Here is a 25,100-nt window from a genome sequence, read left to right as displayed (position 1 = left end):
ATATCCATGTGTGAATATAAAGTCATAATAATATTCTGCGGAGTTGTAAATATTTAGAACAAATATTTCAATTCTAAATTATGAAAAAAAAGGTAATCGAAAGTGAAACTTATTTATTTCTTTTGATTTATTACCTATAAAGTTAAACGACAGTTCGACTTTGGGCTTCGTCAAATCACTTAAAAATTAGACTTATATATCCCTAGTCAAAAATTAGGTTCCACCAGAGTCGCAATTTGATCGATGATGACAGTATATTCTAAATTCAAAATGTCACCCTGTACGTACACCACGTTTGATCAGCCATTTCCTTCAATCAGTGAACAAGACAAGTCGCAGTAAATTTTCTATCACTATCTCTGAGATTAAGTTGAGGTTAATTTTTGAAACTAAGAGCGACATTAACTTTTTAAAATATTATATACTATCACATTGTGAACGTGGTGCACGAAGAAATTATTTAATAAAGACGATAAAATCGTCATAATTTTCATTATAATTAATTACCAAACATCATCCTGGGTAAGCAATGCTCCTACAATATTCCATGTCATATTTCATGTAAGGTAATTATTATTTTTTTTATATTTCTCGTTAAGAATATTGTGGTTTCAATCTTATGAACATTATAGTAGGATTGACCACAATATTCCATAAGGTAAACGTAACATCACCATTGAAATTAAATTTGTGGTCCAAAATACGATGTATATTATATAATCTATCATAAAATTTGATACCACAATATGCCGCCAGGGTACAAAGATGAAATGAGTGAGTACAGAAAAGCACGACAACAATATTTATTGTTATAATTATAACACATAAGTTTCCCCCAAAAACGTATTGAAACACAAAGAAAAAGTCATTTATTAAATATACAAAAAAAACTTAAAATTTTTATCTCCAAACCTGCAAGGGAAAGTATCTATTTTACGTAATCAATCATTCCTAGACACGTGGTCTAGTTTTCTTTCACATAACCTTTCAATTTATACTAAAATTAACTTGCAAAGATATTTGGAAATTCAATTAACTAACTAGAGCATATTTTTAGGCTCAAACGTTTTATTTTTATAAATGGTGTTATATTTACACCAAAAAGATAATCACTGTAATTCATATGTAAAAAAAAACCTAAATTCTATAGATAATTTGTAAATAAATATAAAAAAATATTGATAGTTTTATAGTTCAATAAGGAAATAGATAAATAACAATAATGAATTGGGTATATAAATAACATAATAACTACAGAAATAACTAAGGTTATAATAATATAAATCGAACTATAAAAATATGAATATGATATTATATTTTTTCTGTTTAAACCTAAATTAGAATGTCACTAAAAAAAAATGTGAAATACATGAAACTATATAAATAATTATACATTATACATAAGAAATTGATTATACAATATAAAATATTATCAAAAAAATATATATAAACATTATACTTGATATAATAGTTAGTATTAAATTTGTAATGGATTGCATATAAAATATTTAAAAATGATTAAATATAGAAATTCATATATCCTGAAAAAAGTCCTGAAAATTAAATTTAATGTTTAAAAAATGATTGAGTAAATTCCTAAAATGGTCTGAATAGGCATCATATAGTTGATTTACATTTATGGGGTATTTCTTATTGATAATTTTGGCGCCAGAAATACCAAGGATGGCTGTAAAGTCATAAGGGGCGGGTAGCCAAATGAGGTAAAATCATCTCAACCTCATCAGATGGAAATCTGTCGTGTAGACATTTTGATCAAAAAAGGCAAGAAGGTTTGTATTTAGATGACATATGTTTTCCATCTTTACTATTGTTTTCTTTTTATTCACAAATTTAAAAATCCGTTAGAGAATTTCATTCAGGTACAAAAAAATGTTATATGTAACGTCGATGCAGAAACAGAACCTACCCATTCCGGCGAGCTAAGCCGCAGCCAGACCATCTAGTACCTCATCTGCACGAATGACTATTACACATTTTTTGAGTTACCGACAAAAATCGGTAAAATTAAAAAGAAAAATTATGAATGAAAAGTTTATATAAAAGTTGACAACACTCGTGCTATTCGTAGAACTTTACGACAGCTTTTAATTCGTCGCTAACTTACCGAAAAACAGCGGTAATTACCGAAATTATAAGCATTTTAATTTATCCGACAATTGTCGGTAACTCAAAAAATGAGTTAGAGAATCGCACTACTGGTCACACTGAGTAAAGCTGAAAACAGATACAACGTTTAATTAAAGTTTTGCGTTGGGCGTCGTCGCTCTGTTGTTGTTTTTTTTTTCTCGACGCCCAACGCAAAACTTTAATCAAACGTTGTATCTGTTTTCAGCTTAACTAGGCGTTTACACCAGACAATTTGTCTTCAAATACAACTCTGATTTACTAACACATACATACATTTGTCGTTTGTCTACCAGATGTCCATCATTTTTTCACAGACAGGAAGGAAGACAAATTTTTGCCATTTTTGTAAAAATAAGTGAGATAATAATTGAAATGTGTTGAAAACAAAAGAAAATGAACAAAAACAAAATATGTGAACGGAAAACAAAAAGATGTCGATGATTTTCATTCAAATGTTTACAACTGTTTTTGCAGTTGTCTGGACGCCTACGTCACACAGGCAAGTTTTGGGATTTTGACAATCAATACATGAAGTCAACTGTCCTGTCATTTGTAAACGCAGGGTTAGGGTTAGAGTTGTGCAAATTGAACTATATTGAACTACCTAGTTCACAATCTAGTTCAATGAACACCGGTCGTTTCTTTGAACAAAATGCGTATACTTATTATTTCACGTTAGTTTGTATGATGTTACTCATACGTTTTTGAACTAGGACAGTGAACTAGGTCGTTCAATTGCCCAACTCTAGTTAGGGTAGCTTTTGACATTTTTGTAAAAATAAGTGAGATAATTGGTCTGTTCCTTTACTTCTGAAAATGGTAAAACCGGCAAAAGTAGTAATAGTTGAAAACTGCTCCCATATGAATTGTATTGTGTATGAAGTAAAGAAACGCTTTTCGAGTAAAAAGTTGTAAAACTTGAAGATTCTTGAACGTAAAGGAACAGGGCTAATAATTGAAATGTGTTGAAAACAATAGAACGTGAACAACAACAAAATATGTGAACGGAAAACAAAAATAAAGGGTGTTTTTTTAAGCGCGATAGAACTTGAAATTGTAAAAAATAACACAAAAAATTAAATTGTAATCAAACACTTTTTTTATTCGAAAGATCAATACGTGACATTAACATTTGAAAATGATTTCGGCCATATGGGCACCGCGGCTGTTCTTGACGAAGTGCATTCTGGGCGTCCAATTTTTGGCCACTTTTTCGAGCACTGCTGGCCGTATGTCACGAATAACACTAACAATGCTGGCCTCCAAGGCATCAATTGTTGCTGGTTTATCAGCATAAACCAGTGACTTCACGTAGCCGCACAGGAAATAATCGAGAGGTGTCAAATCGCACGACCTTGGAGGCCAATTGACAGGTCCACTTCTCGAAATCAACTTATCGCCAAATTTTGATTTCAATAAGTCGATGGTTGCGTTCGCCGTATGGCACGTAGCGCCATCCTGTTGAAACCACATCTCCTCCGGATCAATATCATCCATATTTTCAAACAAAAATCATTGATCATGGTGCGGTAATGATCTTCATTGACCGTAATGCGAGCTCCGGCCTCATTTTTGAAGAAATAAGGTCCGATGATTCCACCAGCGTGAAAACCGCACCATACGGTGCATTTTTCTGGATGTAATAGAGTCTGTAGGGTCTCTTGTGGATTGGTCTCACTCCATATGCGGCAATTTTGCTTATTAACAAACCCGTTAAGCCAAAAATGCGCCTCATCGCTGAACACAATTTTGCGATAAAACAACGGGTCGAATCGACGGCTGATTTTCAAAGTAAATTTGGATAATTTCGTAGCGTTGTTCAAGCGTGAGTCTATTCATGATGATTTGTCAGAGTATACTGAAACAAATAAAAAAAGTTTCATCAAAATTTAATTTTTTGTGTTACTTTTTATACCCTCCACCATAGGATGGGGGTATATTAAGTTTGTCACTACGTTTGTAACTACTCGAAATAATCATTGTAGACCCCACAAAGTATATATATTCTTGATCAGCGTGCAATTCTACATCGATATAGCCATGTCCGTCCGTCTGTGGAAATCACTCTAGCGTCCGAACGGATTGACGTAGGTTGATGAAATTTTAGGAAAATATGTTATATTTACGTAGGACTTTTGGTATTGAAAGCGGGCTATGTAGGTCCACGCTTTCGTATAGCCCCCATACAAAATGACGCGTGACGCGTCGTCGTTTTAAGGAATTTTTAAGATATTTGGCCCATTTTACCACCGAATTGGTTGTAATTTGGTACTTTGTGTCTCCAGAGGCCAAAAAATATTCCTACTAAAGTTGGGTTATATAGGTCCACGTTTTGGTATAGCCCCCATATAAGGCCCCATATGAAGTACGCGTCATTTTAATATATTTTGAATGTATTAGACCCATTTGACCACAGAATTAGTTGTAATTTGGTATTTTGTGTCTCCAGAGGCCAACAAATATTCCTACTAAAGTTGGGTTATATAGGTCCACGTTTTGGTATAGCCCCCACATAAGGCCCCTTATAAAGTACGCGTCATTTTAATATATTTTGAATGTATTAGACCCATTTGACCAAAGAATCGGTTGTAACTTTGTATTTTGTGTTTCCAGAGGCTAAGAAACATTTCTACCATAAAATGTTTATATAGGTCCACGCGTTGATATAGCCCCCATAATACAATATCTCCCGATTTTCGATATTTTGAACGTTTTAGCCTCATTATCACACCGAGATGGCTGAAATTTGGTATTTAGTCTTCTTTAGGCGTATAAAACTTTCCCCCAGAAATTTGTAGATATAGGTCCACGCCATCATATAGCCCCCATAGAACGGTACCTTCCGAATTTCGGTATTTTGAAGGTTGTGGCCACATTAATCCACCGAAATGGCTGTAATTTGTGGTGGAGGGTATAAAAAGTTCGGCCCACCGAACTTAACGCTTTTCTTACTTGTTACAATTTAAAGTTCTATCTAGCTTAAAAAAACACCCTATATATCCATGATATGATTCATTTATAGTTTTACAACTGTTTTTGCAGTTGTCGGGAGGCCTACGCCACACAGGCAAGTTTTGGGTTTTTGATATTTAATACAGGGTAATGATTTTCTCTGTATCGATTAATTTCTAAATTTTCTCTTCTCCTCCAACAGCAGGATATCCAGGACACAGCAGTGATACTTGACCTGATACAATCATTAGGACATAAAATTGAGTAAAAATTTTCTGATACATACATATCGTAGCTGTTCAACAAAAGGGTAGAAACTCAACATTTTGAAATTTAACACTAGTAATCTATCAACAGAAATTTTGAGTTATTACCCTTTTGTTGAAAAGGTGCGATATGTATTTTACATTTTGCACGAGCCTACGATTAGTTAAGTTTGTGTTATGAATAAAAATCACTTTATATTTTAGAATTTATAACTTTTTATTTGCTGTAAATGTTTTTGTTTTATTATTATTTTTTTTTTTTAATTTTTGTCTTTTCCGTCTTTCGGTCGCTATAATTGTCAATAATGTTTAATTCGGTGTTTTATTTTGCAATTATCTTCTGCTTTTGCCGTTTTAAATGGGGATTTATTTTGAAATGCAACTTTGTTTCTCTTTTTTTGTCGTAATTAACTATATAATTTAATGCCAATTATATTTTTATATTCTGTAGAAAAATGTGTTGTTTTAGAATAATTTAATATTAGTTAGACAGACCCTAATGTTTTGAAATTAAGTAAAAAGGGATAGTTTTTGTTTGTTTTCGCCTCTAGATGGAAGAAATTAGGGAGGAGTTCATCTAGCTCAATCACTGTTTAGAATTACTGAGAAAATAACATTTACATACAGTGGTGGCCAATACATTTGCAACAAAATTGCACATTTTAGAAAATTGTATTTAAAATATTTATTTGAAAGTAAAATTAAGTATTTTTGCAATTATTTATAAATCATTGCCTCAAAAATAAATAAAATACATAATTTAATGGTGAAAATATATGCAACTAAACCAAATCCCATGTAAAATATCATCTTTTATATAACTTAAACCATTTGTTTTTGTTGTGGGAAGTTAAAAAGTGAACAAAAATTTTGAAACTGATATTAGTCATTCGTACTTTATCTGCGGAGTGGAGGCTCATACGTAAGAAGCATGGGCATGGGCGCAAGAGTCAGAAACTTTAGAAATAATGGAAATTTCTTCACATTTCAGTTGTCAATTTAATAAAATTCAAAGTCAAGAGTGCAGATATATCGTCTATTAATAAAATTCAGAAGTCTTGGTCTCGAAAAACATACGATTGTAGGTTTCGGGTCCCTATCTGTTGCAAATGTATTGGCCACCACTGAACATGTTAAAGGTTCCACAACAGTTCAAAAATATATAATTTTAATATTTTATATAAGTTTGGAATGTCGCAGTACATATCTGAATATATGAGAAATTCCCACAGAGCATAGCTAATATTATATAATATTGTTTCTTTCTTTAAAAACAAACTGTAACCAATAGAATTGTTTATTTACTTTTGTTTTTCTTCGAATGTTAACAAATAAGTTTGAAAGCTTTCTTAGTTAAATTTGTTTTTTTTTTACATATGTATATGTATTTATTTCTTCTAGTTAACGCGTTTTATGCATATTGAATAACTATATATTGTATGCTTCTAAGTATGTATATATATTTTATTTAAGGCTTTGTTCCAGCAATGTGTATAGCAATTTTTATAATTCTTTTTAACATTTTTTGTTACCAAAGGCTCTATACAGAATGTAGAACTGGTAAAGATGGAGAGAGAGAGGGAACTAGAGTTAAATGAATCGTTGTCTTTTTTTTTTTTTTGAAAATATAAAATATTTGATTTTGTTTCCTTGATATTGGGGATATATGTAGTATACATGTTTCGGCGATGGTAAATATCCAGTACTTCATTTATTTATTCTTGAATAAATGAAAAAAAAAGATTTGTAGTTTAGTTTTAGATCTTAGAAGATTAAGGCCTAGAGTCTTTGGCTTTCCTAGGCCATGAACATGAAGGGATGCTGAAAAAGCTGACATGTTTTATCATTCAGCACAATTCAAATGAAAAATAAAATAAAAACTACTTCAATTTCTGACTTGTGGTACATGGAATTTTCTTAAAGAAATATCTACATCACTGTGGGAAACAAAAACAAACACATGCACATCAAAATCTGGCCAAGTGTTGAACTATCTTTTACCGTTTAGTTCTTCACTGTTATCGTTATCGACATATTTCGATTTTTCCGTTTTAGCACAGATTGCTAATGAGAAGTAATAAATGTATGTACATACATATGCATGTACCATAGTTTGCTTTTGAAAATAAAATTTGCAACACGAATTCTGATAAAAAAATAATAGGATAGATAAAAGACTATCAGTGGATATGAAAAGTTACCTGTTATATGCATCAATTGCTAACAATTAATACTATAAAATTTCTGATATTGTTAACTGAGAGTATATGGCATCAATCTTTGTTTTGTTGTTATGTTATTATTTATACTCAGTTTTTGTTTTTGGGGTTTCCTTTAAATAATTAGTAATATTATTTGTGAAAATAAATATAAGCAATTCAAAAACAATGTCTGTTATTTGTACATATTGTTTATGTAAAAATAAATACTTGGTAATTGTGGTAATTAATCATTGTAAACAAGTTGAAACCTTTATGTATTTATAAAATAAAAACCACATATGAAGATAATGACTATGTTTCCATATTGGGCGGATCAGTGGAGAAGAAATAATAAAACATTAAATTCATGCTTGTCCTTTCAATCACATTCAAAACTATGACGGAAATCTGGTTCTTCAAGCATTAAATCAATACAAATCATGAATGAAACAAATTAATAGCTGAACAAATAAAAACAACAAAACACAAATACGGCCAATAAAGTATTTTTTGTTAGATTTTATTAATAACTTCATTTGTTTTAATGATATTTAATAGTGTTAGTACTGCAAAATAATCATATAAGAAATTAATTGAAAAAAAAACAACCAACTAAAGATTCAAAACTGGAATGCTAATTTTATATCCTGGTGGATTGAAAAATAAGTTTCAATATAGGTATGTTTATGAGTGTGAAATTTATAAATGTTTATAAGTACTCAACTAAAACATAAGGTTATGATTTTAAATTTTAATTTTCTTTTATTTCAAATTTGAAGCTTGAAATTTCTTTTTAGTTTGTTTTTTTTTACTCTTTTCGGTTATATCTAAAAAGCCAATGGATATTATATGTATAATAAGAATAATTACGTCGTTATACATACAAACATATAAAATGTATGTAGGTATGGTTGGCTTTGTGTTTTTATATAAATTTCTACGAAAAATAGTGTTTTCATTCACCTGTTATTTTATTATAATTTTTTTAACTTTCTTTGATTTTTAACAAAATCTTCTTTTTTTTTGAACGAAAACGAAATCAAAATGGATTCTATGAACTTGTTCCCATTTCATCATAAATACAATACATGCTCATGTTAAATTTATTATTATGTATGTATATATAATTATGTATGTATGTATATATTCTTGTTTTATCGATTGTTGTTTTTGTTATAAAATACATTTCCTTAATTTAAAAAAGATGTGAATTGTTTATTTTCCAGTTTCATCATGGTTTATGTTGTCATGTTTACCACCATCAACCACCACCAACTCCTCATCTTATCTGACCTCTTCAACCTCGGCCTCGCCCTCAGATGCACTGCGTATCGAGTTGTATTGGGAGTTGCGGCTACGAAGCATGCGCAGAAAACTTCCAAAGGCGAAAATAGTTCTTCGATGACGATGGAAAATACCCTGGTATAGGGCCTCACGCAATGTTTTACGATCCTCTACATCAACGGACGAAGACAATGAGGTTTGGTGAGTTAAACGACCTAAAGACAGAGAAAACAGACAATATTATAAAACACAACACCAAGGTCCGATTAGTCAAAACTTATCGCAAAGCAGCAACGTAATGAGGCCGTGTCTGAGCGCCGATACATTGTGACTAATTAGACCTTCACCATCAATGCGAAATGAAATCTCAGTATTTCGCACATGTACAACGGCCGTAACTTCATTCTATCTTATGCTAAAGAATCCTTCTTAGAATTAGAGAAGCTTGTCCATGGGGATTGTATAAAATGAAAGTACACAAGAAGTTCTTCTTTTTGTTCTGTAGGATTGGTTAGAAGTACTTCCTCAAGATCACAATGAATTTTGAAACGGGCGAATTATTTTGTTTAAATCAATGCCGTTCTATGGTATTGTTGAAGTTACAAAGTTTTTCGGCAATTCACACACACACACGACCCGAAGGCAACGAAAGAGCACACAAAAGAGAGCAAATATTTTGATTTGTTTTTGTTTTGCAGCATGCGTAACACACTGTCAAAAGATGTCAATATTCCGAATTTTGTGTGCCCTCTTATTGGCCGGCAGTGGTTTAAATCGCAAAATTGGGGATATAATTTTGATCCATGTCAAAAAGGCAAGTAAAACAGTGTTATTTAACGATATTTTTGTGCAGACATTTTCTTTATGTTTTTAAAGTTCCTGTGTTTTTGTTTTCACTTTTATAAAGTTTCGTTTAAGACAGAAATCTCCACGTACTCTAACTAAAACTTTAGCATCCGTCAAATTAAACATTTTTTTAATTATTTAATTAATCGTGCTATATGACCCAACGAGATTATATTGAACAAAAAAATATATATCTGGTGAAGTCCTAGACATCAACCACTATGCGACGATTTTTTCGTTAACTGGTTAGGTTAACATCATTAGGCATATTAGATTTTGATGTTGCTAGACGATTTTCGTCATTTGGAGTCCCTATTTATATGTACAAGATTGCATTTGTGAATTTTAAATTGAAGCTTATTTGTCCAAAGACGAGTCATTTGTCCCCCTTCTTTACTTCAAATCAATTTTCTCAATATTACATCATATTACAATCGACGGTTTTTTCCGTCGTATTGTAGTATGTCATCCATAACACCATTTCCTGTTGTTTGATGACGACCCAGGTTCAATTTTTTTCCATTTTAACAAGTTAGTCCATATTTATATTAGGCAAATTCCCTTGCGGCAATTATCAGTTTGTCGGTGAAAGAGGGTGTTGAGGGGCAAAGGGTTACAATATGCCTCACCTCCCTCTCCTTCAAAATGACAATTGCCGCAAGGAAAATTGTCTAATATAAATATGGACATAGACAAGTATTCAGAGTTTAAAAATTATGTGATTGGAATTCACAAAGCACAAAACATGCCACAAAAGTCGTTGTCCTTTTAAAGGCTCAGTGACAAAGTCGACTACCGTAGCTATTGAATTATTTTACAAAATCCAGAGGATTTAAATTGCCAATTCCGTTGTATATAAGTCAACAAATTCCTCATAAGGGAAGTTAACTCTGCAAATCGCTCTATTGTAAACATGCTTTATGGAATTTAAAAGCAATCCAATTCTGAAAACGTGGAGATAATACCCATGAAAACATTGAATTCCCTTGAATTCCGCATATACAGTAGGTGTTTCTCGGAGTAACAATATGATTAAAACCGAAAGCAAATGAAACTACCCGGTCTTGTCTTCAGTGAAAGCATATTTGTTGCTAATTTCGAAAAAAAGGGATTACATTATATGAGAATCTTCATTGTGCCAATAATACGCCCTTTTGTGTTTTTCCGGTCAGATCTAAGGTACTTTCATTTTCAACAAATCACCAACAAAAACAGTTCCTCTTATCTAACTTCTGAGATATCTTTCCATTGTCTATTGGTTTGGTCTGGTGGTGACCAAATGGTCGAGGATACTTACCTCCGATGGGGGATTTTGGCGATTTGAGTGACTCCAAATCGGTTTCTTTGCCCTTTAAATCCAATTTCAATGATTTTTTCGTTGCTTCCTGATTGTTGGCAGCAGCGGCAGCACCATCCTTATCCTTGTGCGATTTCTTCGATACTTTAGCCTCAACTTGACGTTGGCTAACGGCACTTTTGGATGAGGACGATGTTTCTGGTTCTGTGGACATTTTCTTGTTTACCGTTAAGGTGGTTGTCGATTTGGTTGATAGGGAAGTGGTCGATGTAACCGATGTTGTGGCCGAATTAACCGATGAATTCGAAGTGGGCGATAATATGGATGTTGACGTTGTAGTATTCGAAGATTTCGAACGATGTTCAATAGCCACCATGGTTTAGTGAAACCAATAAATTTGTCTGCTGGCTCAAAAATTAAACGTACAAACGTCTAGAACAACTTCTGTTTGTGGTTTTGGGATAAGGAAATATGGATGTCTTTTGTATTGTATTACGGTGGTCTAGCTTCACTTTGATAACTTGACGATTCAAGTGGTACACCAAGTGTGTACGAAAGGGGTAATTCAATGTTATTTTCCTGGCGACTTAAGAGAAACGAATTCAGACAACGTCTGCTGCTATTTAAACGTGATGTATCGCCTTGTTCCTGTGATGATGCAGTTGCTAATTCTGTCGGATATTTGTCGGTGTAGTCACTCAATGTGATGCGGGGCAAATTCAAAGGATACTCGTCAATCTCTAATTCTTGTAGATTGCCAATGAGGGCATCAATTAAGTATTCCTTGGCGGGATAGTTGAGATGAGCACTTGTTTGCTGATTGTATTGATTGTAGTTTGGCTTTTGTTGTTGTAACTGCAAATTCATGCTATACCCAGAGTGGTCGTATTTGATTCGGCTTCTTGTTTGTCTGTCCTCCTCCGTTGGCGGCTCAGAATTCTTTGTTGATTGATGATTTCCTTTGCCGTTTCCAGTTCCGCTTGTCTGTGGTAATACTGCAGCACTGTCGACTGGCTTGATTCGAACACGTATAGGCCAATGCGTACTAGTGGTGTCGGCGTCTAGCGGATATGCCTTTTCCTTTTCGTTGAAACGGTAAATGCGAAAAGAACGTTTCTTGGCGATGATTTTTAAAATTGGATTACAAATGCAACGGCGCTTTTGTTTATAGTCGTCCTCGTTGGCGACAACAACATCGATGCCTGAGCTCTGTTGCAGCTCAGTGACAGATGCACCTGTAGTCGAGTCGTTTGTGCAATCGTCGTATATGGAATTACGCAATTGTCTCTGTGGCAAGTGATTATGTCGCAGTCGATTGCGTTCACCTACGTTTTTCAAGTATTCAATGCTATTGAGGAAACCTTGTTGGTAATAATCGGTTGCTTGTTGTAAAAAATGTGATAGGCTGGTATTAGTTTTTGCCAATACACCGCTTGTGGCTGTTTGCTATGGCTGTTGGTAAACTAAATTGCGTCTCTGGCGAAGGGTTCGTGTTACACAGCAATCGTTGGTAAATGGAATTTCTTTGTACCCAACGAGCAATTGCGATGATTGTTGATGTTGTTGTTGTTGTTGGTGCTTATTTGTTAGCAGTCCATCAACACTTTCAAGTTTTCCCAAACTACGACGTCGTCGCTGTTGTTGTATGTTGTCGTCGTTGCTGCTTGTTGACTTCTGGAAATTGCACTTTCCCAACGATGAATAAACATTTGCCGTTTTCTTCTTCTTGGTACTATACCTTGGTTCAAACCTCTGAAATTGTTTCAGCTGGCGTCTAACCAAATTCCTCAAAGCTTCAAGATTGTTGACGTCTTCTCTTGTAGCCTTTTGAATGCGCTTGAGGGTGTCGTTGTAAACTAAATCGTCACGTTTGTCATCACACAATCGTCGTTGTCCACGTGTTGTATACTCTTTCTCAAATCTGTAATGAGATCAAGGTGTGGAAGAAAAATAAAATTGAATTGAATTACAACAAAATGGTAAATAAATGTTTGAACAATGGAATGATTCTATTTTCTGATGAGATTTATTTATGTTTTTTTTTTTTTAAATCTGCGACAAATTAATCTATTTATGCAAAGTTGGTCAGAACAAATGTCATATTCTTAGGAATAGATTTGAGGTTTCTTGCCTTATTTGTAGAATCAATAATGGATAAAATATCGATGAATAAATTAAATATCAATTTAAGCAGGCCCATGGCCAGGCCTTGATAGCTCTTTATCGGCCACAGTAATACACTGAAAGAAAAATGTTTCATTGATTTTGAACTAACATAGAGTTTAACTGAATAAATGAAAAGTTTCATTAAATAACAATAATGAGTTTCGTCATTATTCCATAGAAATTTCCTCAATTATGCAATGTACTTCTTTATTAATTCAATAAAGTAGTTAGAAGTTACAATTCTATTATTTCTATGAAACTTCCACATTAATACTATGAAACAATAATGAAAGTTATTTTATAAAACTCAGTGAAACTTCTTCATTAATATGTACAATTAAGTCTTAAGTTAGTTCAAAATCAGTGAAAAATGTCATTGATACAGCGTAATTTTCTTTCAGTGTACTGTATTTTGCGTGTAATACAAGAGCTCTCCCATGTCAATTAAAACCCGTTGTTAGTTTAGCTGTCCTCTGCAATTATTTGCCAGTATTCTTGTTTTATATTCTGTGTTGTTATTTTTCGCTGTCGCCATTATTATTTTTACACAAATTTTTGCAAGTAATTTATTTACATATATTTATTTACATATAGTTTAATCCCTTGAGGCAAAAATACACACCGACTGACGCACAAACACACACCCAGAAATGTATTATACTCGAGCTATGCAAGAATGTTAAGCGTTTGTAGATGCTATCAAGAAACAGCAACATGCACACATTCATAGGACATGTTTACCAATACACGTATGTATACTTAGTATTATATACACACATACATGCATTTAGATTTTAATATGGACGCCTCTGCATCATATTACTTAGGAATGTAAAGGTAAAATTTCGAACATCAACGAAAAGCAATGGACCTGTAGAATGGCACGTTCGTTAGTTCTTCCGTTCATATGGTTTGCATGTACATACATACATACATATGTATGTAGTTGTTAGGATTAATGCCTTTCAGAGTGGCATTAATGGCTTGCGTTGTAAGTAATTAGTTTCATATTTACCATCTGCCCACAACGAACTAGCCTGAGATTAGGCCAAAAGCAACAGCAAAAAGGCCCTGAATGGCTGAAAGCAGTGTTGTGAATATTGCTGGTTGACATCAGACGACGACAACAAAGTGACTTGATTTCAGGCATTGTTTGTTGTTGTTATAATTACAAGAAAGTCGTGTCTCACAGACAAAGATCCTTACTGCAAAAACTCAAAGTTTTAAATTTCCTTTGGCACCAACTAAATTAGAAAATGTGTTGTTTACACAAAACATCAACAAAATCGAAGGCACTTGAATATAATGTTTTGTTTCAAATTTAAAACAAAGGTTAATAAACTTACGGGAAAAAAATTCTGGAGATCATAAAAATAGGAGTGATTTTTTGTGACCAGATGACTTCAGCCACCATCACCGTACAGGCGAAGTCCTATGAAAGTGCAATGTTTATAAATTTGTTGTGGACATTTTCCAACATCCACTCTTTCAAAATCAAGTCGGTTCATTAAAATATACAGCCTACTTCAGAAGTTATGGCTCTAGAAAGTAGTTTTCCAAAAATTAAAGTTTTTCATATTTCCAGTATGAAGATCAATGGTACTACTTAGAAAATATTTACATAGTTGCATTTTTATCCGCTAAGTTCAAAAATTTAAATTAGCGTTGCATTCTTAATATGCAAATGCTTAATGAAAACGTAAGTGTTTATACTATCGTCAATAAAATATGTACATTAGAGTGGTTTTGAAAAATCGATGTCGGAGCATCGTAGCAAATCTTATCTTAACATGTAAAAATATGTACATTAGAGTGGTTTTAAAAATCGATGTCGGATTTTTTTTATGCTGCACCCTTTTAAAATTTTTAGTTTTGTTAAAAATTAAGATCGCCAAAGTTTGAGCTCAATCGGAATATGTAATGACGTGCCACTGGGGCCTCAAAGATTCCATGTGCCTTTTATATAGCCAATATTAAAATCTGACCCGATTTTCAATTTTTTTGTAGCATTACTTGTTTAGCCACTACAATTAACTGGTAAACTGTTTTCATCGATTGGACAATAAATGTTGTCTGTAGAGTGATTTTGTGAAAATTCGTCTTTGGCCCCAAACAAATTTTAAAGAAATCGATCTACAATCGATGAAAACAGTTTACCAGTTCTTTGTAGTGGATAAACAAGTAATATATATATAATTGTTCCACAAACATCCCATACGGGACAAGGGAGACTTCTCTCATATCAATGAGTGCACCCCGATTCATATTAGCTCAATGATATGGGACCTACAGTTTATCGCCGAGTCCGAACGGCGTGTCCTAAGACACCACTTGTAGAGAAGTTTTACATGGCAGAAATACTCAGAAAATGTCGCCAACATTACTGAGGGGTATTTTGCCAACGTTGAAAATTTTGATGTTTGCCTGGCCGGGGAATCGAACCCACGACCTTCAGCGTGCAAGGCGGGTGTGCATACCATTGCACCACGTTGGCACCCCAAGTAATAAACAAGTAATCCTCCAAAAAAAAAAAATGAAAATCGGGTCATATTTTAATATTGGCTATATAAAGGGTCCATGGAAACTTTGAGGCCCCAGTGGCACGTGTTAACATATTCCGATTAAGCTAAAACTTTGGCAATCTTAATTTTTAACAAAACTAAACATTTTAGGAGGTTGCAGCATAAAAAATCCCACATCGATTTTTTAAAACCACTCTAATGTACATATTTTTACATCTTAAGATACGATTTGGTACTGGTTCCTTTAAGATTTGAAATGTTTTTAAACGCTTTATCCCCATCACTTTCCCAAATTCCAGAGAAATGTCTTAAATTGATGAAGAAATATTTACCTTGGTAAATTCTGTATGGCCATTGGTAATTCAGTTAAATATTCCGAAGGTGCTTCACGTATCGCAGACGATGCGGTTTTACTAAAATTATAGGATAAGATGTTACGTTTCCGGCGACGCAAACGCGGGCGCATTTTAAAATCGCGATAATGATTTGCAATTTCATGGCGATAGCGATTGTCGTGAAAATGCGAGGCATTATAAACTTTACGCGTTGGCAAATGTAATGAATTATTTGGTACACGGGGTCGTATGGCTTGGCCTACGACCAAAAATTGATCATACGCCATCATTTGTATTGTATGAAGTACTTAAAAAAAATCTCAAATAATTTTAGAACTTGTGCTCGAATTGTTTCGATAGTCACCTAAACACCAACTAAACAATTCCAACTGTCGCAAGGCTGTGGTTAGCTAAAATATTTTTGTTTTGTTCTGTCAATCGAATTAGAAGTCCTTAACAATAAAACAATTTATGTTTATTACTTACATCTGTACTTGTTATGTTAAACATATCAAACGTTGTGTTTTGTGGCTGTGTGTGGGTACCAAGCCGACATTAAATTGTCTGCTGTTGCTTCTTGTCTAACAACAGTCTGTGAGTGTGTGTGTGTGTTACTCGATTGTTATCACGTCAATAAACCATTTATAAAATATTGTGTGAGAGAGAGATGGAGGCAGTGAGGGGGGTATAACATTATTGTTCCCAATTCTATTTTGGCTGACGATACGAACTTCCTGTGCTTTCACATTTCCAATTTCTAATTTGCGGCAAAACAAGGATTGCTTTGGCATGTATGAATTGTTTAGGAAAATATGACAAATTCTGTAATTTTTGAATGAATGATTCGTTATTATTTATCAATATTAGACTTTGTCATAGAAAATATACATAAATCGGCTATTGAATGGCAGAAGAGCAACATGTAAATCGTAATTGATAAAATAGAGGTATATCTACTTATCTAATTCATAGCATAGTTTATTGTTCAATTCCATACTATATAAAAATCATTCATTTCGAATTTTGTTCGTTCATATATTGCGAATAACATTACAACAGGCAAATTCCTCTGGGGTACAAAATAATCAAACACACGCACAGTAATTGAGATTTTTTAATGTTTCTCTTATATCTAAAGTATAGATTCGGCATGCACCAAACGATAAGATAACCATAAATTATACAGCTGTGTTCAAAACAATAGGAGTGCCCATAAACACCGAGGGTATGGTTAAATAAACAAGGTTACACTTCTCCATTTTCGCTTATTTTGTATTTGTTTTACATTGTTGATATCCCAACTGTTAATTCATTAACAGAAATGTGCCAATTTGTTTTAAATTGTTTACTGTTTACACAAACAATATACTAAATCGTCATCAAATTTTTTGTTAAAAAAAATGGAAGTGTGGAAGAAAAAGGACATTAAAACATATTTTTATTTGAGTTTAGGACCAAAATTGTCAATATTTTAGTTGTTAGTAGTGAATCTAATAGATTTGAAGGCTGTACGAAAACAAAAAAAGGCCTTTGGATGTGGCCACAAATAGGCTATTGACCTTGCAGCCATTTTTCCTATAATTTGAGCACTTATTGGGAAATTTGATTGATTTTATAAACAAAACCTTTATTGATTAGAGTTGTTTAACACTCTAGCTGTTACCTCGAACAATACATAATGATTGGTACCACATAAAATTGTGTATTTAATTCAATTTAAGGATCGACCAAAAATGCGTATCTATAAGGCATTAATTCCTCAACCAAATAATGTTTTGAGGCCCTCAGTATCTTAACTGCACACAGAACAATTATTTTGTTTATATTTGAAAAATTGGATGATTTGCAGATATGAGCCATTTTTTAAACGCTTTGTTAGAAAGCAAACTTTAAAGAAATACTTTTGAAGTTGTCCTACGAATATATTTATTAGGTTTTGAATCGTATAAAACACATTTTTCCATGAGAACTAATCTAAATCAAGTATTTTTGAACGAAAAACGTGAGTATGTTATGCAGAAAAATATAGTATGGTGTATACCAACCATAGTGTAATCAAAACCGGATTAACACAAAATGGTGTAAAACTAAGTTTCAACCGTTCACGCTTTAAACATTTTTTGAATAGAAGTGAAATTGATTGTATACACAAAGTTAACATCCTGAGTACCTCATAATAGGTCTGTCTGGTTATTTCCCCAGCAAGAATTGTCCAGCAAGAACTTTCTCAGAGAATAAGTAGTTTTTATTCTCTTTTGCAAGAAAATTGTAAAAAGTAAACAGACACCTTCCCAGCAAAAATCAGCTGACTTGCCAAAACAGAACAATTTGTCCGCCAATGAAGGAATCAAAAATGTTGTATTTTATTAAAAATAAAAAAAGAAAATAACCCAAAAAGGATTTTTTTCCACTGTGTAACTTTGTTCTCCAAAAAAACAATACAATTAGGCTTGCTATTTTTACAATAAGATTGTTTTAAATTTTCACAAACACAAATCAACGAAAAACTAAAAACAGATGATTGATTGTTTTCAGGAAGAAGAAGAGTTGCTAGAAGAAATTTGTCCAGCAAGAATTTGCAAACTTTCAGTAATAGAACTGTCAAAATGTCTCTCTCGAATCGCTCTCTTTTGCTGACTTTTTGTGTTAACAGACGACTTCCAGCAACAATTGGTACGAATTGTTACAAATTTTAGGGTAACCCGACAGACCTAATATTATTTGGTCGAGGAATAAATGCATTATAAATGCGGTCTTTTGGCCGATCCTTTCATAAAGGATTAATGGAAACTGGCTGAAGCTTGGCTCATAAATCAAAATACACTAATTTATGGGATACCAAGCATTATGTTTTGTTTGAGGTAATAGCCAGAGTGTTAAGCAACTCTAATCAATAAAGGTTTTGTTTATAAAATCCACTGAATTGCCCAATAGCCTGTTTTTGGATACTACCAAAGGACTTTTTTTCAAACAAACTTCAAATGTATTGGATTTAGCACTATCAATTAAAATATTTACAGTTTTGGTCGTAAATTCAACTAAAAATATTTTGATTGTCCTTTTTATACCCTCAGCATTTATGCTAACGAGGGTATATACACTTTCATACGGGCAAAATGTGCCTCATCGAAATCATGGTTTTAGACCCCAAGTATGTTTTTGGACGAAATGTGTTTCAAACAATTTGGAGTCGATTTAGCAATGTCCGTCTGTCTGTCTGGCTGGCGCGCACGATAACTCACGAGCGGATGAACCAGGGATACGTAAAATCGAATCCGGTTAATCGATTAATTGATTATTAGCCGTAAAAATTCTAAAAGTCGTAGTCGACTATTGACTGTGCGAAAACCGGATAATCGATTTTCGAAAGACGTAGTCAACTATTATTCGTAGTTGAGCATTAGTCATATTCCAGTATTATTCGTTGTCGACTATTAATCGTGGACGACTATTATTCTTAGTTGACTATTGGGTGTGCTAAAATCGCGTAATGGACCGTACTTTTTTATACATATATACGTCACGGTCGTTTATATTCGATTATAATCGGTTTTCGGCGGTTAACGAATAATCGAAAGTCGACTTTTAGTACACTCTCAAATAATCGACTAAACGAAAATCGAGTTTTAAGTTTTTCACGAATACCGTACAATCGAAAAACCGATTATTGCATTTCACTCCGTATCCCTAGGATGAACCGATTTAGGCCTTTGTAATATTTTGTCCAAACTTAGTTTAAGTTCGAAGATGGGTCACTCCTTCCGGTACCTCCCCCACAAAAGTTCGAAAATGTTCGGAAAATGTGTGCGCATGATAACTCTTGAAGGAAGTAACAAATTTGGTCCATACTTTGCATATCGTAAAATTTCTACTAGACTTAGATGAGGTTCCAATATGGACTCAATCGGTCCACTCCTTCGGGTACCTCCCACACAAAATTTCGGAAAAGTTTAGTTTAGGACCTGCTCTCGAATCACTTTGATTTTTGTTGCAGCAACTTGTTTTCACTGCCCACCGTCGTATACAAGTTTCATAAGGGGCACTTCCATACTTCCTGAGAAAATAGCCTAAAAGGTACAAATAACCCCTATGACACCGGGTGTAGAGAAGATAACTCTCGAACGGATCTGCAGATTCGGTCCAAAATGTCGCCTTCGTAATATTTTGTGCAAACTTAGCTTAAGTTCGAAGATAAGGCATATCTGTCCACTCCTTTAGGTACCTCCCCCACAAAAGTTCAAAAATGTTCGGAAAAATTGTGCGCACGATAACTCTTGATGGGAGTGACTGAGTTGGTCCATAGTTTACACATCCTAATAAATCTACCAGGTATATATCAGTTTCGAATATGGACTATATTTGCTCACTCCTTCGGGTCCCTCCCACACAAAATGTTGGATAAATTCACTTTAAGAACTGCTCTCGAATCACTTTGATTTCTGTTGCAGCAACTTGTATTCGTTGCCTCAATTACGATAGTAAAAGTTTTTTAAGGGCAAGTCCATACTTCTTGAGAAAATAGCCCGAAAGTTGTAAAAAAACCCACTATGGCACCATATGTAGTGGCTGGAGAGCTCGAACCGAATACTGCGTTCGTCCACACTTTGGATATTGTAATATTTCTTTGAATATAAGATGAAATTCGAAGATGGTGCTAGTAGGTCTACTCCTTCCTGTACCTCCCCCACAAAAGTTAGAAAATATTCGCTAAAATGGTACGCACGATGTCTCATAGACTTTGCAACCGATTTGGTCCAAACATTAAGTCTCTAAATATTGCTAAAACTTAGTTTACGTTCAAATTCGGGCCCTATCTGCCCAATCCTTGTGGTACCACCCACAAAATGATCAACATTTTTGTGTGGTTAAGGGTCTGTTCGAGTATCCTTTGGACATTTTTACCAAAGGTTATCATAGTGGCCCTGTCATAAAAAAGCCCTATCTATCGATATCCCCGCAAATGTTTGAGCTTTATCCTATTTATACTTTTGTCGGTTCATACGCCCAAAAATTTTGAAAACCCCCCTAAATACATAAGTTTTTTGGGAAAAAAGTACTTCAATCCACACAGGCTGAGGGTAAAACTTTATAACATTACATAAGAATATTTTTGTAGTAGCTCGAAAAGCAGTAGTTTAATTTTTCTTTTATTTTAGAAGAAATTCACCACTTTTAGCTTGACATATGTACATGAGCTTTCAAACCACTAACAAACCAATAAACTCTAAAAAAATTGTTCATTTATCGAATTAATCCCAAAATAAGGAGTTCTGTAGTGGGATTCTCTAACGCATTTTTTGGTTATCGACAAAAATCGTTAAAATTAAATTAATTATTCGGTATATTAGCGACCAATAGAAAGTACTCGCATAGTTCTTCCCATAGCGTTGCGTTTTAATTTGACCGATTTTTGTCGGTAACCAAAAAATGCCTTAGAGAATCTCACTCTCACTCATTAGCGATGCCAATGGCCCACACCTTTTCCTTTCCAATAAAATTAGTTTCCAATTTTCTAATGTGGCTTTATAAAATATATTTGACGTTTTCGTGGTCTATAAACATATCATGCCATGGAGGGTGGCTCATTATTATAATTATTAAGATTATTAATTTGAAAGACTTATTGGATTTTTTGGAAACTTAATTAATTGATACGCCATTCTCTGTAGAATGTCACAAATTAAAGAAATAAATGTTTACCAGTTTTGTTTTCTGCCATAAAGAAAGCAATGACCTATTCGTGCATTTTATAAACGCCAAAAATATAGACAAAGGCTAATTAAAATACCAAGACCTGTATTAAGAAAAAAAAGGAAACAACGTGGAAGGCACAATGAAAACAAGTAAAGTAGTCAGTGTAGTAGTGGGAAGAAAAGAAAAAATGGCATTACTCTTTAAAACAAAGAAACTATTTCATGGGCGCAAACACATGGGTATTTTGTTGTTGTTCAATGCACGCTAAATGCTGGTACTGCAAAGTGTAACCATCAATGCTTAAAAAATTGCAATATTTAACATCCCTACATTAATCCAGCCGCAGAGGGCATTACAAATTAAAATATGTATTATTTTTTAGATCAAATTTTTAAACATACGTTTTTTTAAGACAGTTGCCTTAAACATAGCTTGTTCCATCAGAGAGCAACGCTTATAACAATTTGATGCCAATAAAATATTGGAGCTTTGTATTTAATGTTCCAGAGCATATTGATGTTCCGCTTAATTATTATCTTGATTTTGTACTCAGTGTTTTTTCGATTACAAATAAATGTTTCGAATTACAAATGGAATAATTCGAATTTTATTTTATTTTGAATGAAAACTTCCCGTGAATTTTCTCTCTTCCTTTTTAAGTTCAAACGGCAAATGGACAAAACTCACCCAAAACTCATTAAGAGATTGTTTCCATTGCTACACAATTAAAAGTGAAAATATGTGTGGTTTGTTGTTACAACAACATAAGGTAGCGCGCTGCAACAGATTTATAAAATATACCTACATATAATATTTTAATATACAGTATCGGCCAAAACTAAAGCACCCCCTCAGTACATTTTTTTAAAATGAAAATTTTTTTAAGAAAACAATGTTGTAATTTTTATTTGTATTTTTCGTTTTCTTTATTTATATCCATGTTATTAGAAAACACAATCAGAATGTATTCAGAATGTAATAAACAAAAGTTAAAATTCAAAAATTATTTTAGGTCGTAAATGTAACCGGACAAAACTAAAGCACCCCCTTGTATAGTGATCTGAAATTTAGTACGCTACTGTGCCATTACTGTATTAGTTAACGGTGCACTCTAAAAATAAAGCAGGTAGTAAGCTGAAGTGTTAAGAAGAATAAGAACTTGATAGAATTTCGTGCGAAAATTGTCATTTTTTTTTAAGTTTTCGTAGTGATAAGAGTAATGGCACGCAATAAGTACAAAAGTGAATTAAAAATTAGAATTCTCGAAGATTGGAGAGCTGGTTTATCCAGACATCAATTGAGTACAAAATATTCGATCAACAGATCAATTATTTCGAGGCTAATAAACAAGTTTTTGCAGAGTGGTCGCACATCTCCTACTCATTCTGGAGGAAGGCCACGTAAAACTTCGCGACGGGAAGACTCCTTAATTATATGGACAATTCAAAAAGATCCTACATCATCATCTACTCAAATTAGAAATCGCTTAGATCTACAAATTAGCGAAAGAACGATTCGCCGAAGAGCGGTAGACGCCGGATTATTCAGCCGACGACCAGCAAAAAAGCCTTTTATATCATCAAAAAACAGAAAAGCCAGACTTGAATTCGCCAAGGCCCATCTCAACTGGAATGTCGAAAAATGGAAAACTGTGTTATTTTCTGACGAATCTAAGTTTAATTTAAAGGATTCAGATGGTATGAGGCGTATTCGTAGACCGAATGGGCAACGATTGAATCCTAAATATTGCAAAGGTACGGTAAAACATGGAGGAGGGAACATAATGGTCTGGGGTTGTTTCTCGGGGCAAGGGATTGGACCAATTCATAAAATTGATGGAATAACGGATCGTTTCATGTATCGTGACATATTACAGAACGTGATGTTTCCTTATGCTGAAGAAGAAATGCCTCTCGGATGGACATTCCAGCAAGACAACGACCCAAAACATACGGCAAAAGTGGTTCCAAACCAATTTGTTGGCAGTTCTCAATTGGCCTGCCCAATCCCCTGATCTTAACCCAATAGAGAACTTATGGGAGATCGTTAACTCAAATGTCAACCGAGAAAATTGCAAAACTAAAGAAGATTTATTAATAATTTAATATCCTCTATGCCTAGAAGATGTGCTTGTGTCATCCAGAATAAAGGATACGCAACTAAATATTGATTTCAATCGTTTTTGTTATACTTCAAATTGGGGGGTGCTTTAGTTTTGTCCGGTTACATTTACGACCTAAAATGATTTTTGAATTTTAACTTTTGTTTATTACATTCTGAATACATTCTGATTGTGTTTTCTAATAATATGGATATAAATAAAGAAAACGAAAAATATATATAAAAACTAGCAGACCCCGGTCCGCGTTGCTGGCCCGTCGTAATGAGTTTTAATTCAAAAGTAGGTATTTTCTACCTCACTTCTTCCATTGTCAAACCGAGAAGGATTTTAAATTTATCAACAGATTTTGTCTGTAACCTTTCTTTTCTCTTACGGACTTTGTCGGATTTTTCGCCAATTTGTACCTTCTAGGATTTATTATGTTCTATATGTTTTAGCTTTTCATGGCTGATGGACAGTTGAACCTCACCATTTACGTACATTTGTAAATATATAGTTTTTCTTGATCGGGGGACAGCCACCGTTGTCTCGGAAACTAATTTGCAACCTGATGCACTCATAAGTTTAACAAATACACCGATTATAAAATAATAGGCCCCGAAATTCGTCTATATTTGTAGACCACGGGACATTCCTGAATATTTTCTGAAAATTAGGTTCAGTAGTATTGGAAAAATAATGTTTTGAAAAGAGTGGGCGTGGTCATCAGTTTTCAAGATATAACATATTAAAAAAGTGGGCCTGGTCCGGTCCTAGGGTGCACACAACTTCATTGCCTACCAAAATGTATGCTGAAACCGATATAATCATAAGTTTGGCTTACAGCGTTTAACAGAAAGGCATGGATAGGTACCCCACATAACAACCCCACATTTTGCTGCAAATTTTATGGAAATCCCTTCAGTAGTATTGGAGTTATGACATACTAAAAAAACAGGCTTGGTCGGGCCTATAGGCCCCAAAGAAGTACCTAGATTGTAGATTAATCCGTAAATTTTTATTCCGATACATACATAATTTTTTAAATATAACGTTTTTTTTTAAAAAAATATCGCATAGGGGAGATTCCCCCTCTGGAATTCAATAAAATATGTAACCTGTTTTCGGGGGCATGGTAAACTTTTCATTCCAAAAAACCAAGTTGGGTTATGACAACCTTTTTTTTATTCATAAAGTTAAGGCGTTTTTTTTAATATGCCCTCTTCAAAATTCAAGAAAATATGCCTGTATATTCCCTGACATTTTCACGAATATCGGTTCAGTAGTT

General features: G+C 33.6%; 1 protein-coding gene across 6 annotated transcripts in view; it reads right to left on the bottom strand.

Moving 5' to 3' along the window:
* Positions 1-8,656: 8,656 nt before the first annotated feature.
* The window catches only part of LOC141397455 (uncharacterized), an 80,271-nt gene continuing 63,827 nt past the window's right edge, over positions 8,657-25,100 (bottom strand). For 3 of the 6 annotated variants that reach the window (XM_073973649.1, XM_073973648.1, XM_073973650.1), the window contains 2 exons: positions 10,995-12,915; positions 8,657-9,021 (listed from right to left, as the gene is read on the bottom strand). In XM_073973649.1, the coding sequence (XP_073829750.1) occupies positions 8,852-9,021; positions 10,995-11,370 (546 nt within the window). In that variant the 5' untranslated portion in view covers positions 11,371-12,915 and the 3' untranslated portion in view covers positions 8,657-8,851. Of the gene's footprint in view, positions 9,067-10,994; positions 12,916-25,100 lie in introns of all 6 variants that reach the window. The other 3 variants (XM_073973646.1, XM_073973645.1, XM_073973647.1) reach the window with 1 other exon arrangement.

This window comes from Musca autumnalis, unplaced genomic scaffold (genome assembly GCF_047663935.1).
Source record: "Musca autumnalis isolate F117 unplaced genomic scaffold, ASM4766393v1 scaffold_3, whole genome shotgun sequence".
Taxonomy (NCBI): domain Eukaryota; kingdom Metazoa; phylum Arthropoda; class Insecta; order Diptera; family Muscidae; genus Musca; species Musca autumnalis.
The sequence above is the reverse complement of the archived record's forward strand: the minus strand, read 5'-3'. Positions and strand labels throughout refer to the sequence as shown.